The sequence below is a fragment of the Podarcis vaucheri genome (assembly GCF_965113315.1).
Source record: "Podarcis vaucheri genome assembly, chromosome: 2".
Lineage (NCBI taxonomy): Eukaryota > Metazoa > Chordata > Lepidosauria > Squamata > Lacertidae > Podarcis > Podarcis vaucheri.
Window position 1 is genome coordinate 25,421,053 of NC_138760.1, and position 16,494 is coordinate 25,437,546.

The following is a 16,494-nucleotide window of genomic DNA, read 5'->3' on the forward strand; positions in this document are numbered from 1 at the left end:
CCGCTGAATTCTGCACCAGTTGAAGTTCCACCAGCTGTTAGGTGTTGGGCAGGTGGGGCAAATTGCCTTGTATGGGGGCTATAGGCTCCCCACTCCAGCACTGCCCCAGGTGGCCTGTTTTATTTGCCCGAACCGCACATTGACTGCCTTTCTTTCTGCAGATCTATGGGAATACTACCTCCCCTACCTCTACTCATGCATCTCCCTGTTTGGTGTGCTGCTGCTCTTGTGTAAGTCATTTGGTTTTTTTTAAATGCATCATGCTATTGGGATGCTGCGGGGAGGAAGGAGAACTCAGTGCCAGGAGCGCAGATCCGATCCGGAAGGTTAGAGAGGGGTCCTAAATGCCTGGGGTTGAATTGCCAGCTCCACAGGGTCTGTTGGATAAACAATGTATTCTGAGCTTTGTTTGCATTTTTTAAAAAGGGGGTGTGTGTGTATGTGATGTTTTGTAAGGAGAGGGAAGATAGCTGCTCTACCACTGAGCTATCTTTGCTGCATGCAGAAGATCCCAGGTTTAACACCCAAAATCTCCAGATAGGACTGGGTGAGCACCTGTCTGAAACCCTAAAGCCATCCCCTAGCCCAGGGTTCTGCAACTCGCGGCTCCGGAGCCGCATGTGGCTCTTTTACACCTTTGCCACGGCTCCGGGGCGGATACTAGCGAGGGGAGGAGGCGCATTGTGCGCCCCGACACTCTCCACTGTGGCGGGCGCTGTACTGGCTGTGACGTCGCATGGGGGCGGTACGTGCGTTAGTCACGCACCGCCCCGACGTCACCTTCCCGCCCGCTGTCAGATCCGGAGATATATTTGTTTTAAATGTTGCAATGGTTTTGCGGCTCCCAGTTTTTTTCCCTTCAGAAACGGGTCCAAGTGGCTCTTTTTGTCTTAAAGGTTGCAGACCCCTGCCCTAGCCCTATACCTGTCCTGTATAATACAGGATTGTCCCGTATTTCAGTGTAAAATGGCAGAACTTGTATTGATACAGTTTTGTCCTGTATTTCACTTCTTTCTTTCTTTCTTTCTTTCTTTCTTTCTTTCTTTCTTTCTTTGCTTTCTTTCTTTGCTTTTCAAATTTATGTTTCATTAGTTTTACAATCAATTTAACATTTCAAAATTTGACTTCTTTCCCCTTCTTTCTGCGGTTCCTTGAATTTATTTTTTAATACCTTCTGCATATCCAAGTTCATTTAACCTGCTCATTTAATTATCTACTGTAAATATATACTGCAGGTTATTACAATAATCTTGCTAATGTTTTTATCGGTTTACAATTTATCTGTAAATATTCAATAAACCATTTCCATTCTTTTATTTAAAAAAAGTTTGTTATCTTGATTTTGTATACCATTTCTGCATATTCCATAGGTTTTTGTATCCATTCTTCCTTTACTGGGACTTCTGCTTCTTTCCGCTTTTGGGAAAGTAACATTCTTGCTGCTGTTGTAGCATACATAAATAAATTTCTATACGATTTAGGTAGTTCTGTCCTTATAATTCCCAATAGAAAAGCTACTGGGGATTTAAATAAAAATAAAAGTTATTTTGAACATCCTTTTCAATTCATTATATATCATTTCTCTCTCTCTCTCTCTCTCTCTCTCTGCCAAGTTAGGGCTCCCCCTCCCAAATTCATATGTTTGGAAAAGGGTGTGTAAAAGGTCATATGCCAAGCACAGACACGTCAACAAATCAATGTATATGTGTGTGCACATGTGTGAGTGTGACAAATTCCAGAGGGGGCATCTTGTTAGGCTGCAGTAGATTGTAATGGATTGCTTTGAAGTCATTTCAGCATCAGATTTTTTTTTGGGGGGGGAATCACCCCCTAACTGCCCTGGCCCACCCTGTCCTGTATTTTGTCAGAACATAGGTGGCAATTCTTGACCCAGGCTACCTTTTTTTTTGTACAGTGGTGCCCCGCAAGACGAATGCCTTGCAAGACGGAAAACCCGCTAGACGAAAGGGTTTTCCGTTTTGGAGGTGCTTCACAAAACGAATTTCCTATGGGCTTGCTTCGCAAGACGACAATGCCTTGCGAGTTCCTGCGGGGTTTTTCCCCTCCCCCCCTTTTCTAAGCTGCTAAGCCACTTATCAGCTGATCCGATAAGCCGATATGCCGCTAAAAGCCGCTAATAGCGCTAATCTGCTAATCCGTCAATGGGCTTGCTTCACAAGACGAAAAAACCGCTAGACGAAGAGAATCACAGAACGGATTCTTTTCGTCTTGCGAGGCACCACTGTATGTGTATCTCTCTGCGTATGAAACAGAGGGATAGAAATGCTTGCCCGAATAGCTTTGTGGCGGAAGTAGGAAATGACTATTTTCCCTTGAGCAAAATTCTTGCTCTCTCGCTTTGGGTGTTGTCCTGATCAGGGAAAAACAGTGCTCCTTTTTTTTCCAAGAAGAAAAAAAGTTGGTTACTCACCATGAAGTTGTTACAGTCAGTGCCGCAATTTTAACATTCAGGGGGCACTGAGTACCCATGAGTTCCTACAGCAACAACAACAAAAAAGCACTTGGAGAATCTATATTCCAAGGATGATCTTATAATCTCCCTTGGCTTTCTGCCTTGAGGGTGTGCCTTGAGCTCAGAGAATGTTTTTGAAGCTTCCTGGAGCTCGTTCTTCATTGGATCCAAACAAAACAAAACAAAGAACCTATTAAATGTTAGACAGGGATGACGGCATCTCTGCAAAGAGCCCCAAACCAGAGATTTTGTTGCACTGCGGAATGTGGACACTTTTAAGTACAGGTTTTTTGAGGCCAGCTGTATCCTCAGAGTTGCAACAGTTTCCAAGAGATTTTCTGTGTGTGTCTGACCCTGTGGAGGCCTGTTCCCCCCCCCCCCTTTGAGCCTTGCCAGTTCTTGAGCTTGGAGAATGGTGCCACCTCCTGGCAGAAGGGGCCGTGATGGAATTACATGCTGGTGCTGCTGTTTACAACTCTTTTTCTTCTTCTCTTTCTCTCCCTCCACAGTGTGCACCCCCTTTGGCCTGTCACGGATGTTCACCGTCACAGGGACACTGCTGGTGAAGCCCAGGGTAAGAGCAGGAGAGGCTTTTTGGACTTGCCAGGCCTAGTAGAAGGGATGTGGGTGGCGCTGTGGTCTAAACCGCTGAGCCTCTTAGGCTTGCCAGTCAGAAGGTCGGCGGTTCGAATCCCCGCAAGCGGTGAGCTCCCATTGCTCTGTCCCAGCTTCTGCCAACCTAGCAGTTTGAAAGCACACCAGTGCAAGTAGATAAATAGGTACTGCTCCTGCGAGAAGGTAAACGGCGGTTCTGTGTGCTCTGGTTTCCATCACGGTGTTCTGTTGCACCAGAAGCGATTTAGTCATGCTGGCCACATGACCCGGAAAGCTGTCGGCGGACAAACACCGGCTCCCTCGGCCTGAAAGCGAGATGAACGCTGCAACCCCATAGCCGCCTTTGACTGGACTTAACCATCCAGGGTTCGTTTACCTTTCAGTACAAAAGAGAAGTGGGGAGTGATCAACAAAGCAACCTGGTTGCTTCTCACCAAACGTATTTAGTTGGGAGTGGGGAACAGAATGAGCAGCAGCAGCATAGACGACACTGTTTAGATCAGGGATTGGGGAGTCTCGGGCCCAGAGTCTGAAAGCTGCTCTCCAGACCCTCCCTCTGAGTCTTAGGGAGCTCTGCGCAGGCCATGCCCCTCACAGACCCTGCTCTGCCCCCTCCTCAGGTGCTTTTACCTGCCTAGAATGTGTCCTTAACACCTCTGCCTAGCCTGGGTGGCAGGTGTGTGTGTGTGTGTGTGTGTGTGTGTGTGTGTGTGTGCGCGCGCCTCGGCCCAGTAAACCTGAAGGAGCGTCTCCACCCCCATCGCTCACTGAGGTCCAGCTCGGAGGGCCTTCTGGTGGTTCCCTCCCTGCAAGAAGCGAGGTTACAGGAAATCAGGCAGAGGGCCTTCTCGGTAGTGGCGCCCACCCTGTGGAACGCCTTCCCAGCAGATGTCAAGGAAACAAACAACTATCTGACTTTTAGAAGACATCTGAAGGCAGCCCACTTTAGGGAAGTTTTTAATGTTTGATGTTTTATCGTGTTTTTAGTATTCTGTTGGGAGCCGCCCAGAGTGGCTGGAGAAACCCAGCCAGATGGGTGGGGTATAAATAAAAACTATTAAACTGTGTGTGTGTGTGTGTGTGTGTGTGTGTGTGTGTGTGTGTGTGTAAATCAGATTTTTTGCATGGCTAGAACCATTCAAAACCAGCTCTGTAAAGAGTAAGAGGCCTATGTCTTTCATCCAGCGGGTGGGATTGCTAGTGCTCTTGATTGCCTAGTTTCTCTCATACGTTTTCTTCTTTTTCTGTAGCTGCTGGAGGATTTAGATGAGCAACTGAACTGTACGGGATTTGAGGAAGCTGCCATTTCGCGTAAGATCCACTCTGGTAAGTGCCCAGCTGAGATGGTACAAAACTGGCGTTCGGGTGAGCCTGGCCAGAAATGGCTGATTTGGCACCTGATTTGGTTAATGCCCTGAAAGTAAAGCTGCTAGATGTGGGCATTGTGGCTGATAAAGGTGGTTCTTTCTCTGAGTATTGGTATAGATATTATCTAAATATATATATATATATTTATATTTATTTGTCTTTGCATTGCATAGGGAAAACCTCCTGCTGGCTCAACTTGGATATGGAAGTGCTGAGGCAACAATACCTAGCGATTCACGCACACAGGATAACGCTGGGTAAGAGCAAAGCAGGGCAAAGACAGGAGCTCTGTATCTTAAATATGCCCCATGTATCTAATTTATCACTCGACAGTTGTGGAATATGGGCTCAAATATCCTTAGATTGTTGTCCGCATTATTAAACTTACCACCATGATTCCTACCATTCTGTCTCTGTATGTAGTTTGCAGTTTAAAAAAACAAATCCAGTTTTGCATCAAGAAAGAATGAAGTGGATTGATTATGCAGATCAAGCAAATCCACATCAGCATACATTTAAAGCTACCCATCCCAGCCCTAATAGGGATGCGGGTGGCGCTGTGGGTTAAACCACAGAGCCTAGGGCTTGCCGATCAGAAGGTTGGCAGTTCGAATCCCCCCAACGGGGTGAGCCCTGTTGCTCGGTCCCTGCTCCTGCCAACCTAGCAGTTCGAAAGCACGTCAAAGTGCAAGTAGATAAATAGGTACCGCTCCGGCAGGAAGGTAAACGGCGTTTCCGTGCGCTGCTCTGATTCGCTAGGAGCGGCTTAGTCATGCTGGCCACATGACCCGGAAGCTGTACGCCGGCTCCCTCAGCCAATAAAGCGAGATGAGCGCCACAACCCCAGAGTCGGCCACAACTGGACCTAATGGTCAGGGGTCCCTTTACCTTTACCTTTATCCCAGCCCTAGGATGTTCTGCATTTAATTACCTGTATGATGTGGGTCAGAGAATTTGGCTGGGGCAATGTCTAGTTATCAACTCCCTGTTTTGTGTTTTGTTTTCGCAGAAACACGCCGCAAAGCCTCTGCTTGGCAAAGGAACTTGGGATACCCACTGGCAATGCTTTCTTTGCTATCTCTAACGGTAAATGTCAGGTCTGAAATTGGGGTTGGCAAGTCTGGTGTTTTGTTTTGGTTTTTTTTTTTTAAAAAAAAAAGCCTTTAAATGGCAGCATCGTAGCCGATCGCCATCTCTTCAGTCAGAAAAAAATGAATGTCAGAAAACAGCAGACTTCACTTTGCGATCTCTGTTTGCTGCCAAGCAGCCCCTTGCGCGTTGCAGAGGATTCTGGGAACGCATGCAACAACAGTCTGCCATTTTGGACTGGCCTGAAGGGCCAAGCCAACAAAATGGCGATTGCCTGACGCAGCGTGATTGGTACTGCAGCCCAAGCGGTAGCTGGGCAAAGGCCCCCACCTGCTTTGCACCTCTCCAGGGAAGGAAATGGTGTCCCACTGGGCGGTCCTGTGCCGCCAAGGTGCTCCTACTTGCAGGCTCCCTGCATGTATTTGGTTGGCCACTCTGAGAGCAGAATGCTGGACTAGTTGGGCCACTGCTCCATCAGGCTCTTCTTAGGTTCTTATGCTGGTGCTATATTGATAGGGACGCAGGTGGCGCTGTAGTCTAAACCACTGAGGCTCTTGGGCTTGCTGATCGAAAGGTCGGCGGTTCAAATCCCCATGACGGGGTGAGCTCTGTCGCAGCTCCTGCCAACATAGCAGTTCAAAAGCACACCAGTGCAAGTAGATAAATAGGTACCGCTCCTGTGGGAAGGTAAACGGTGTTTCTGTGTGCTCTGGTTTCCATCATGGTGTTCCGTTGCACCAGAAACGGTTTAGTCATGCTGGCCACATGACCCAGAAAGCTGTCTGTGGACAAACACCGGCTCCCTCGGCCTGAAAGCGAGATGAGCGCTGCAACCCCATAGTTGCCTTTGGCTGGACTTAACCATTCAGGGGTCCTTTACCTTTACCTTATATTGATACCTCCCCCCTTCCTGCTATCTTTTCCAGGGCATCTCTGTTCTGGTTGTCTGTTTTCATGTCTTGGAGCTGCTGTTGGATGATGCGGCCATGCCTCGAGGGATCCAGGTGAGAGAAATGACCCCTTTGCCAGAGTCTCCTAAGCCATCAATACAAGATGGGTGACACCTGGCTTGAGAGCAGTACATGTGAAAAGGATCTAGGAGTCTTGGTTGACCACAAACTTGACATGAGCCAACAGTGTGACGCGGCAGCTAAAAAAGCCAACGCAATTCTGGGCTGCATCAATAGGAGTATAGCATCTAGATCAAGGGAAGTAATAGTGCCACTGTATACTGCTCTGGTCAGACCTCACCTGGAGTACTGTGTCCAGTTCTGGGCACCACAGTTCAAGAAGGACACTGACAAACTGGAACGTGTCCAGAGGAGGGCAACCAAAATGGTCAAAGGCCTGGAAACGATGCCTTATGAGGAACGGCTAAGGGAGCTGGGCATGTTTAGCCTGGAGAAGAGGAGGTTAAGGGGTGATATGATAGCCATGCTCAAATATATAAAAGGATGTCACATAGAGGAGGGAGAAAGGTTGTTTTCTGCTGCTCCAGAGAAGCGGACACGGAGCAATGGATCCAAACTACAAGAAAGAAAATTCCACCTAAACATTAGGAAGAACTTCCTGACAGTAAGAGCTGTTCGACAGTGGAATTTGCTGCCAAGGAGTGTGGTGGAGTCTCCTTGTTTGGAGGTCTTTAAGCAGAGGCTTGACAACCATATGTCAGGAGTGCTCTGATGGGGTTTCCTGCTTGGCAGGGGGTTGGACTCGATGGCCCTTGTGGTCTCTTCCAACTCTATGATTCTATGATTCTATTCTATGATCATTTGTACTGGAGCGTTCTCTAGCTGCTCTCTCTTCATGGCTCAGGCTTCTTGTCTCACCCTGTTGAGTTGCTTAATTTCTCTAAACTACTATTTCACTTGCAAGACATAGATTAAATTCAATGGTTCAAGAGCCTTAGCCATTGCAATGCCTCCCTTGCATGCGTCTAGACCAGTGTTCGAAACTCCCATTGTTCCAGGCGCATTTTCCAACAGGTAATTTCATTAGCGCAAGCAGTTTCTGAGCTCTGGATGCAGTACTACGCCTGCGATTTCAGATTAAAACTGCAGAGTGGAAGGAAAGGAGGACCTTTTTCTGCCTCCCCACTTCCAGCTACTCTCTGAAGACTGGGGAAGAGACCCTCTTAAGGATATTAGGGGGGTGGGCAGGGGAAGGACTAGACCATATGAAAAATGAACATGAATTTTAGCTGCAGTTCATTCATTTTCAGCTTTGTATTCTTGTTATAAAAAAACACACCCAGACATTCCTTTGTTGCACCCATAACCTTGGTTTAAGGTGCCATTTAGCTCCTAGTTTTCGTATCTCACTTTCTGACACTGGTCTAGACTGATGGGTACTCTGGGTCTAACTTGCAGAAGGCATATTGCTTTATTCAGCTCCTCCCTCCCCGAAGGAACCTAATCACACATTTTTCCTTTTGTCTCTCCCTTTCCAGGATGCACCATTGGGAAAAGTTTCTTTCTCTGTCTTTGGCTCTTTTGGGGCAGCCATGCAAGTGATCCTCATATTGTATCCTTTGCAGTTTGTCCGTTTTGGAATTTCCCTCCCGCACCGTTACTTAGCGATACGAAGATTGCCAGGCAGGTTTCACGGTCAAAAAAGTTGCTTTTCCATTGCAGGTTTCTCTTAACCTCCTCCTTGTCAGCCAAAATGTTTGACTCTCTCCTAAGGTTAATCTGCCCTGGCTTGTCCTACTTCTTCATCGTCAAGCAGCACTACTTTAACTACCTGCCGTGATCATCAAACTCTGGCAGGGCAAGACCTTCCTTGCCCTGAAGACTCATTGCTTGAACATCATGGTAGCATTTCTGTTCTGAGCCTTACTTCTGTAGAAAGGGGAGAAGCGAAAGGTTTGTTTTAAAGAAGTTTCTCTGTGCATGATTTGTGTGTGCGCACGCACATGCTTCTCTTCGGAAGTCCTGCTTCCCAGGTGATGACAATTTCTCCATCGTTCTTCCTTAACCCTCTGCTGTATTAGCTACCTAATGATTTCCTCTGTGGTGGGATTCTACAGCTCCCCACTGTTTACCAAACTGCTGCCTGAGCAACATGACACAGCCATGACCAAGGTACTGTATATATCTGGCTGCTGTTTCGTTTTGTTTTGTTTTGTTTAAATCGACACCACTGTCGCTGGTGACATCCCTGGCCAACCCATTGCCTGAGCCGCTTGGCTGGAAAAAGGCAGAAAGACAAAAACTGTTATATCTCAGCTGCTGAGAGAGGGAGGATCATTTACAGCATGGGTAGGCAAATTAAGGCCCAGGGGCCGGATCCAGCCCAATCGCCTTCTAAATCTGGCCTGCAGGCAGTCCAGGAATCAGCGTGTTTTTACATGAGTAGAATGTGTGCTTTTCTTTAAAATGCATCTCTGGGTTATTTGTGGGGCATAGGAATTTGTTCATTTTTTTTTTTTCAAAATATAGTCCGGCCCACCACATGGTCTGGGGGGGGTGGACCGGCCCCCTGCTGAAAAAGTTTGCTGACCCCTGATTTATAGCATGTTAATGGGAGCTCCTGATCTGAAAGCAGGAGTGGGGCCAGGAAATCTCAAAGAAATTGGGAGTCAGAGAGGCTGCTAGTGAGTAGGACTTGGTGGTTTTTTTTAATGGTTTGTTCTCTGCCTTATTTTTTTTTTAAAGTAATAATCATAAATAAATAAGAATAAAAATGTGCACCCCACAACCGAGACCTTTCCATTGTAACTACCCAACCTCCCAAAATTTCAACACCTCTTGCAATGGTTTGACCCCTTTCCATTTTAACAGTACTAATTCTACAAACACCCTCAAAATCATATTCCCTGCATATTCCCCGTCTTACCTTAATGGCACATGTTAATTTATGTTTAATAGCTATATCGCACACCTCTTTATACCATTCTTCCATTTTATATTCAGCTTGTCCCTTCCACTTCCTAGCTATCATAATTTGTGCAGCTGTCAATAAATTTGTGAGCAAGTCCTTCATAGCCTGCAAACCTCCCACCCTGTTGTAAATTGATAATAACGCTACCTCTGGACTTTTGGTCAGCTTTCACCCAATGATTTCTGCTGTCTCCTTAAACACCCTTTGCCAGGAAAATGGTACATATTTACACCCCCACCACATGTGAACGTAATTCCCTGTTTCCTGGATTCCCCTCCAGCATAACACCACGTATTCCTTGTTTATTTGATTTAATCTGACTGCGAGTAGGACTTGCGGACTGCAGAGAGGCAGTAGGGGGGCTGAGTGAGTTACAACTCACACCTGTAAGAGCTGAGGCACAGAGCCTCCTCTTTGAGGGGTGGGGAATAATTGTGGCTATGACGCTACTTCCTTGCTAGTCTGCAGTCAAAAGTAATGTGGGTTTCTAGTGTCACTGGAATGGATGCTGGGAGCTCAGGATTGTCTACTCTGATTGGCAGGTGGCTCTCCAGGGTTCCAGGAGATGCCATGATTTGAACCTGGGAATTTCTCTCTGCCTGCTCTGTCTCTGAGCTACGTTTATTCCAAGATGCTTTTCCTTGCAGATAATCGGGAACTGTGTCTCGTTGTTGGTGTTGAGCTCCGCCCTCCCAGTTTTGTCTCGGACTTTGGGTGAGTTTGGCCTACTTCACTCTGTCCTCCTCATCTTCTTCAGAGTGCATCAGTAACATTCAGCCTCACTGTTGAAAAACTCCCATGTAGGCAGGGCTGTGTGTTTTCAAAACAAATACACCCAGCTCAAGCATGGGGTTGAATGAGAGAGGCACATTGATGGCGTTAAGCTGAATTGCTACCCATTTGTGCTATTTATACTTAGGGCTTGTCCTTATAATAGTCTAAGAACTGGTGGTGCTGGGCTGCTAACCCCAATTAATCCAGGAACATCTCTCCCCATAGTCTGCATAGCCTTTTCTATGAAGCGAGAGGATCACGCTACACTGATGATAATATTCAGAATGACAGAACTGCTCCTTTGGAGACAGCCCCTAGAATTCAACCAGCTATTAACTCTGTTATGTAACCATTCCTGAACGTTTCACCGAATGCTTAACTTGGGGAATGCTTAACCCCTCTTTTTTGAGTTTGATAGTAATATGGGCTACACATACAGTGGTACCTTGGTTCTCAAACTTAATCCATTCTGGAAGTCCGTTCCAAAACCAAAGCGTTCCAAAACCAAGACGCGCTTTCCCATACAAAGTAATGCAAAATGAATTAATCCGTTCCAGACTTTTAAAAACAACCCCTAAAACAGCAATTTAACATGAATTTTACGATTTAACGAGACCATTATTCCATAAAATGAAAGCGATAAACCATGTACTACAGTCACACAGTCAATCAACCAATCAGTAGCTGAAATGAGTTCCACACAGTCACAAAAAGGAAACGAAAAAGCCGCAAAAAACAAAGAACGCAAAATAAATAGCAAAAACAGACAGACTTCAGCGTAACACTCAAAATGGAAGTGTGGCACTCAAATCGGAAGCAGAACACTTACTTCTGGGTTTGCAGTGTTTGGGTTCCAAGGCGTTTGAGAACCAGGGTACCACTGTATTTGTGTATTCATTTACTTTATTTGCATTATTTTGCTTCCACTGATCCTCTGGGTGGAGGCAAAAAGTATTAGGGTGTTGAAGGCCTGTCCCCTGCAAAGTTTATGTAGCTTCAAAGAGGGTAGTGTATTGCCCCTCATGTTTATTTGCAGAATCATTATTGACTAGAACAGTGTTTCCTTTTGGACCCAGAAGAGGGCAGAATAGGGCATGCTTATACTCAATCTACTGACGTGTGCAAGGGCCAGGAATGGAAACCCCGTGCAAAATGGTCGCCCTCTGTATAATGTTCAGAAAACTCTTGCAAGGAGCATAAACCAGTAGATAGTACAATGAATCACAGATCTTTAAAATATTGCAGATGACCTAGAAGACTCAAGTGTGTGCGGCATGGCCACCATTATTATTATTATTATTATTATTATTATTATTATTATTATTTCTTTCTCTCCATCTCAGGAATCACGAGGTTTGACCTGCTTGGCGACTTTGGGAGGTTTAACTGGCTAGGAAACTTCTACATTGTCTTTCTCTACAACATGCTCTTTGCTGGCCTCACGACTCTTTGCCTGGTGAAAAAATTCACCTGGGCTGTGCAAGCTGAACTCATCAGGGCATTTGGTAAGTGCTGGTGCCCACCCACCCCCCAAGCTCTCCTCTGTCTATTTGTTACAGCGATATTGGCAAAGAGAACTGTTAAGTAGTCTGATCAGCAACGAAGGGACCACCATGTCCTGCGTAGAAGGGAAAGAACATAAGATGTGGTCCCATTAGGGCTGCGGCTTCCTTCTGTGGAGGTTGACTATGACCTAGTTTACATGTCATGCTAAGCTAAACCATGGCTTGGTGCAAACGCATGGGCTTGAGAAGAGGAGAGCCACTTGCTCTTCTCCAGTCATACTGCTTTGCTGTGCTTTGGCTTGGCTTAGCACAGGGGTCTGCAACCTTTAAGACAAAAAGAGCCACTTGGAGCCACTGTTTCCAAAGGAAAAAAAACTGGGAGCCGCAAAACTCGTCATTATAAAAATAACATTTTTGTCATTTTTTTATTATTTTTTTGTTTGACCCCTCAGAATTACTTCTCCTCATAGAAATAAACGTTAAATTAACAAGTTACCTTTTTGTGTGTGTGTGTTCTTCACTCCCCTTCAAAACAGTGGCCAGCGTACATGCCCCCTTTCAATGCAGTGACCAGCGTACATGCTCCTTACAATGTAGCAGGCGGGCGGGTGGGAAGGTGACGTCGGGACGGTGCGTGACTAACACACGCACCGCCCCCATGCGACGTCACAGCCAGTACAGCGCCCGCCACAGTGGGGAGTGTTGGGGCGCACAATGCGCCTCCTCCCCTCGCTAGTATCTGCCCCGGAGCCGCGGCAAAGGTGTAAAAGAGCCACATGCGGCTCCGGAGCCGCGGGTTGCAGACCCCTGGCTTAGCACATCATCTGAACCCAGCTTGGTAAGTTCAGCTCTCTCCAAGCTAACCATGAGCTGGAACCAAGGTTTTCCCCTGTGGTTTATCTGGGGCAGCTAAACTACCAGCCTTGGTTTGGCCAAGATGCTAGGCCGTAATTTGGCTTACCTGATTTACCAACCAGGCCGAAGTGTGGTGGGCCCTGGGGGTTTCTTGGAGCATTCCGAACCTACCTAGGGTTGTCGGTTCACAGCCCGGAAAACTTTTCTTCCTATGGAACAACCGTTTTGCATGTGAGGAAACCCCCCACCTCACCCCACCCCCAGTTCATTTCCTGTCTGGGCAGGCTCACTGTGCGTGTTCATTTTATTTACTATTCTTATCAGCCCCTTTCCAGCCACACGCTCAGAATGGCTTGCAACAAATACCTTGGTTCTCAAACCTAATCCGTTCCAGAAGTCCATTCCAAAACCAAGGTGTCCTTTCCCATGGAAAGTAATGCAAAACATTCTTTTTGTTTTCTGTTATGTGAATGATGTCATGATGATAAAAATATGTAAAATTCCCTAAAAATTATTTTTTTAAAAAAGGAAAGTAATGCAAAACAGATTAATCCGTTCCAGACTTTTAAAAACAACCCCTAAAACAGCTATTTGACATGAATTTTACTATCTAACAAGACCATTGATCTGTAAAATGAAAGCAATAATCAATGCACTGTACTATAAAATAAAGAAGACAGTATTGTAGATGATTAAAAAAATTGTTACCTGCACTGACAATAGTCATTGTTTGGATGGGGGGCTTTTATCCATTTCTGCAGTCACACAATCAAACAGTAGCTGAACTGGGTTCCACACAGTCACAAAAACAAATGAACCGAAAAAGCCTCAAAAACAAAAATGCAAAATAAATAGCAAAAACAAAAGCGCCAAACTTAATCCGTTCCGGAAGTCCGTTTGACTTCCGTAATGTTCAAAAGCCAAGGCACAGCTTCTGATTGGCGCAGGAGCACCGGAAACAATAGCTGACCGCCACATTGGATGTTCAGCTTCCGAAAAACGTTCAAAAACTGGAACACTTACTTCTGGGTTTTTGGGAACCAAGGTGTTCTCAAAGTACCACTGTAATAAAATTGCAACGATGGAACAACTTGTTCAGTTGGTCTTCTTCCTGCCTGGGTGTCGGGATGAGAGACTGCAGGCTTTGGCCTTTAATCCATAATCTCCTCCTTCTCCTCTCTTTCTCTCCAGGCCTCCACAAACTGCCTCTACCTGTGACTCGATCCCAGCAGCCATGCAAGCTCAGCTAGGATCAGTGTTGGTGCCTGAACCAAGCCTGGCAAGGCCGCCCACCTTGCCCGTGAGCCACAGCCGGGACATCCTTACCTTGGCGCCGTGATTGTTGCTTGTCTTCTGAGCCATCGGACTGCAGCAGACGAGGGTGGGGCAGACAGCTGCCTTTGCCCTGCCTTCATTTTGACCAATGACTTGTCGGAAAGGAGGGAAGGTGGCGTTTTCAGCCTCGCCTCCCCGTTTCCCAGAAGCCCGAGGAGGGCGATAGACTCGAACCACTCTTGAGACCTCGCTCTCTTCTCTGAGGTCCCCGTTCCTATCAGCTGAGGGAACATCTCAGTAGTTCACACTGTGACTTCAGAACTGGGTGAATAGGTTGTGGAGAAAGAGGCCTTGGACTGTCTTAGAGAGAGATTGATGTAGAATTGGCCCCGGGGCATTGTTAGGGAGCAACGTGGGAGAGACAGGCTGTGGGCGGGGGGGAAGTCCCTTGCCCCCGCAGGGGTGCTGCAGATTCCTGCTCTTGCTCCCTCTCTTCCTTGTTTACATTTGACATTGTCTTAAACCTCATGCCCATGTTGGCCTCTCACTAGACCGTAGGGCCGAAAACCTTTCCAGTTAGGAATTCTGAGCCAGTTCTGTGTACTAGATCAAACTCCGTTCCATTGTTTACATACCTCACTCAAGTGCAATATAAGCTGGCGCTATTGAGCCATTTATCCATGGCTTTCTGTTCAGCAGCCATCTCTGTGAGAGACTATTTTATGTGTGTGTGTGTTTGCGTGCGCTTTGTGTTCTTCAAAATTTGCCCCGCAACATGTAAGCTTCCCTTGTCCGTAACGCTGGGTGTCGTCTCAAAGTAATGGTGGACACATCTAATCAGTTTCCGCTCTGTTTCTCCCCCCAAAATGGAAACTCTGTAAGGGGAAGCAGGCCACAGAGTGCCCTTGCCCAGCAAGAAGGGATAACTTGCCACAATGGCCACCCTTCCCACTCTTAGACCGTTGAGAGGCGGTTGCAGAGTTTGACGTTTTCTGAAATTAAGAACAGACCTCAAGAACACACATCCAGCTCTTTTCTTGCCCTGTGACCCCCATGCCTTGCTTCATGCAATCAAATCCCCTTCAAGGGCAAACTGCACGGCCTGTATAACTTGCTTTGCTCTCCACACTCTTATCAGTGTTTCCCAAACTTGGGTCTCCAGTTGTTTTTTGGACTACGGCTCCCATCATCCCTAGCTAGCAGGACCCAGTGGTCAAGGATTATGGGAACTGTAGTCCGAAACAGCTGGAGACCCAAGTTTGAGAAACGCTGCTTTAGATCAGGGGGAGCCATTATGGTGTCGTTCAGGTGCCGCCCAACTATGTCCCTGGCAGGGGCTGATGGGAGTTGGAGTTCAAGAACAGCTGGAGAACAGACATCGCATTGACTACTTCTGCTCTAGATACTCCCAGCTTGTAGGAAGATCTCCTGTTATTTGGGGTGGAAGGTGAATCTGTTCAATATGGAGGTATATTTTTCAAAATCTGGGGAATGGCAAAGGCGTGTTAGAACACGGGTAATGTGGAAGAATGGTGCAATGGGAAACAGCCCTCTGCCCCCTCTACTATGAGTGCATCATTTGGGCATTTCTTAGTGTTTGGATGCCAGGCTGTGATCTCCAGTTTGTCAGGACTCTGTACCCAGTGCTGGATAGGAATTACATGAGAAAGTTGAATCCCTTATTTTAATTCTCTATTAATGTGAAAGCTCTGTCTATAACCCAGTTTGAGCCTAAATGGCAGGAAGCAGGGAGGTATCAAATTTACCAGCCCAGATGTGAGCGGCCATTTTACAGTTGTGTCTTTTGAGTTTTATGGTAGGAGTTGCTGTGTGTGTGTGTGTGTGTGTGTGTGTGTGTGTCTTTTTCCTCCCTGTCTTTGTGGCACCATTGTTTTGCAGTGTGTATCTATGTGTGCTGGGCAAGACCACAACTGCCTATGCCCCATGTTTGCAGAAAATGTAGACGTTTGCTTCAAGGCACATGGGTGCCCCTTGCGGGCAGTTTTGAAGAACGACAGACTGCTGCGCTCTTGTTATTGTGGCAACCATAATCTCCATAAATTTCACAGCCGGAGCTGAACATAGGAGGCCGCACACAAAAGTCCTGCATCCTTACCACAGATCAGACTTCGATTGGGAGGGGAAGGGTTGTGTGAGAATGAATTATTTTGTTGCAGGAACATATTGTGGCATTGCAGGCCACAACTTCAGAGGGGCCCAAGCGAAATGGAGACTTGTGACCCCTGCCTGCCTTTGTTGCTTCATGTAGTGACTGTCTGATCTCAGTACTATACTGTCCATGGGGCTCGTATCCATGTAAGCAATAAATTGCCTAGTCCTCTTTTATCTCCCCTCTTCTCTCTGGATCCTTATTTTGCGTTGTGGGAGGCTCTGAAAAAAAGGGTGGTTTCTGTCCTGACACGGTAGAGAGAAAACTTTCCAGCTAGCTGTGTCTCCTGTTTATGTTACTCAATGAATGTTTCATAGAGAGAGCCTCAGATTACCTTTCTGAGCCTCTGTAATCCTGTTCATTTGAATATTGGGTCATTATTTAATGGGGAGGTGAGGCATTTGCCATGCAAATGAGCACCCTGGATTTTGTGGTTTGTCATACCGCAAATGAGTTAAAGCAAGGACTGTTTTGAGTCACAACAGCCA

At 46.6% G+C, this 16,494-nt stretch overlaps 1 protein-coding gene across 1 annotated transcript in view; it reads left to right on the top strand.

The window, feature by feature from the left end:
• The window catches only part of LMBR1L (limb development membrane protein 1 like), a 51,856-nt gene extending 35,674 nt beyond the window's left edge, over positions 1-16,182 (top strand). The window contains exons 7-17 of the mRNA XM_082212614.1: positions 162-230; positions 2,983-3,047; positions 4,339-4,414; positions 4,630-4,713; positions 5,466-5,542; positions 6,472-6,549; positions 7,995-8,068; positions 8,538-8,628; positions 10,075-10,141; positions 11,545-11,706; positions 13,753-16,182. Coding sequence (XP_082068740.1) covers positions 162-230; positions 2,983-3,047; positions 4,339-4,414; positions 4,630-4,713; positions 5,466-5,542; positions 6,472-6,549; positions 7,995-8,068; positions 8,538-8,628; positions 10,075-10,141; positions 11,545-11,706; positions 13,753-13,811 — 902 coding nt within the window. The 3' untranslated portion in view covers positions 13,812-16,182. The remainder of the gene's footprint in view (positions 1-161; positions 231-2,982; positions 3,048-4,338; positions 4,415-4,629; positions 4,714-5,465; positions 5,543-6,471; positions 6,550-7,994; positions 8,069-8,537; positions 8,629-10,074; positions 10,142-11,544; positions 11,707-13,752) is intronic.
• The last annotated feature ends 312 nt before the right edge of the window (positions 16,183-16,494 follow it).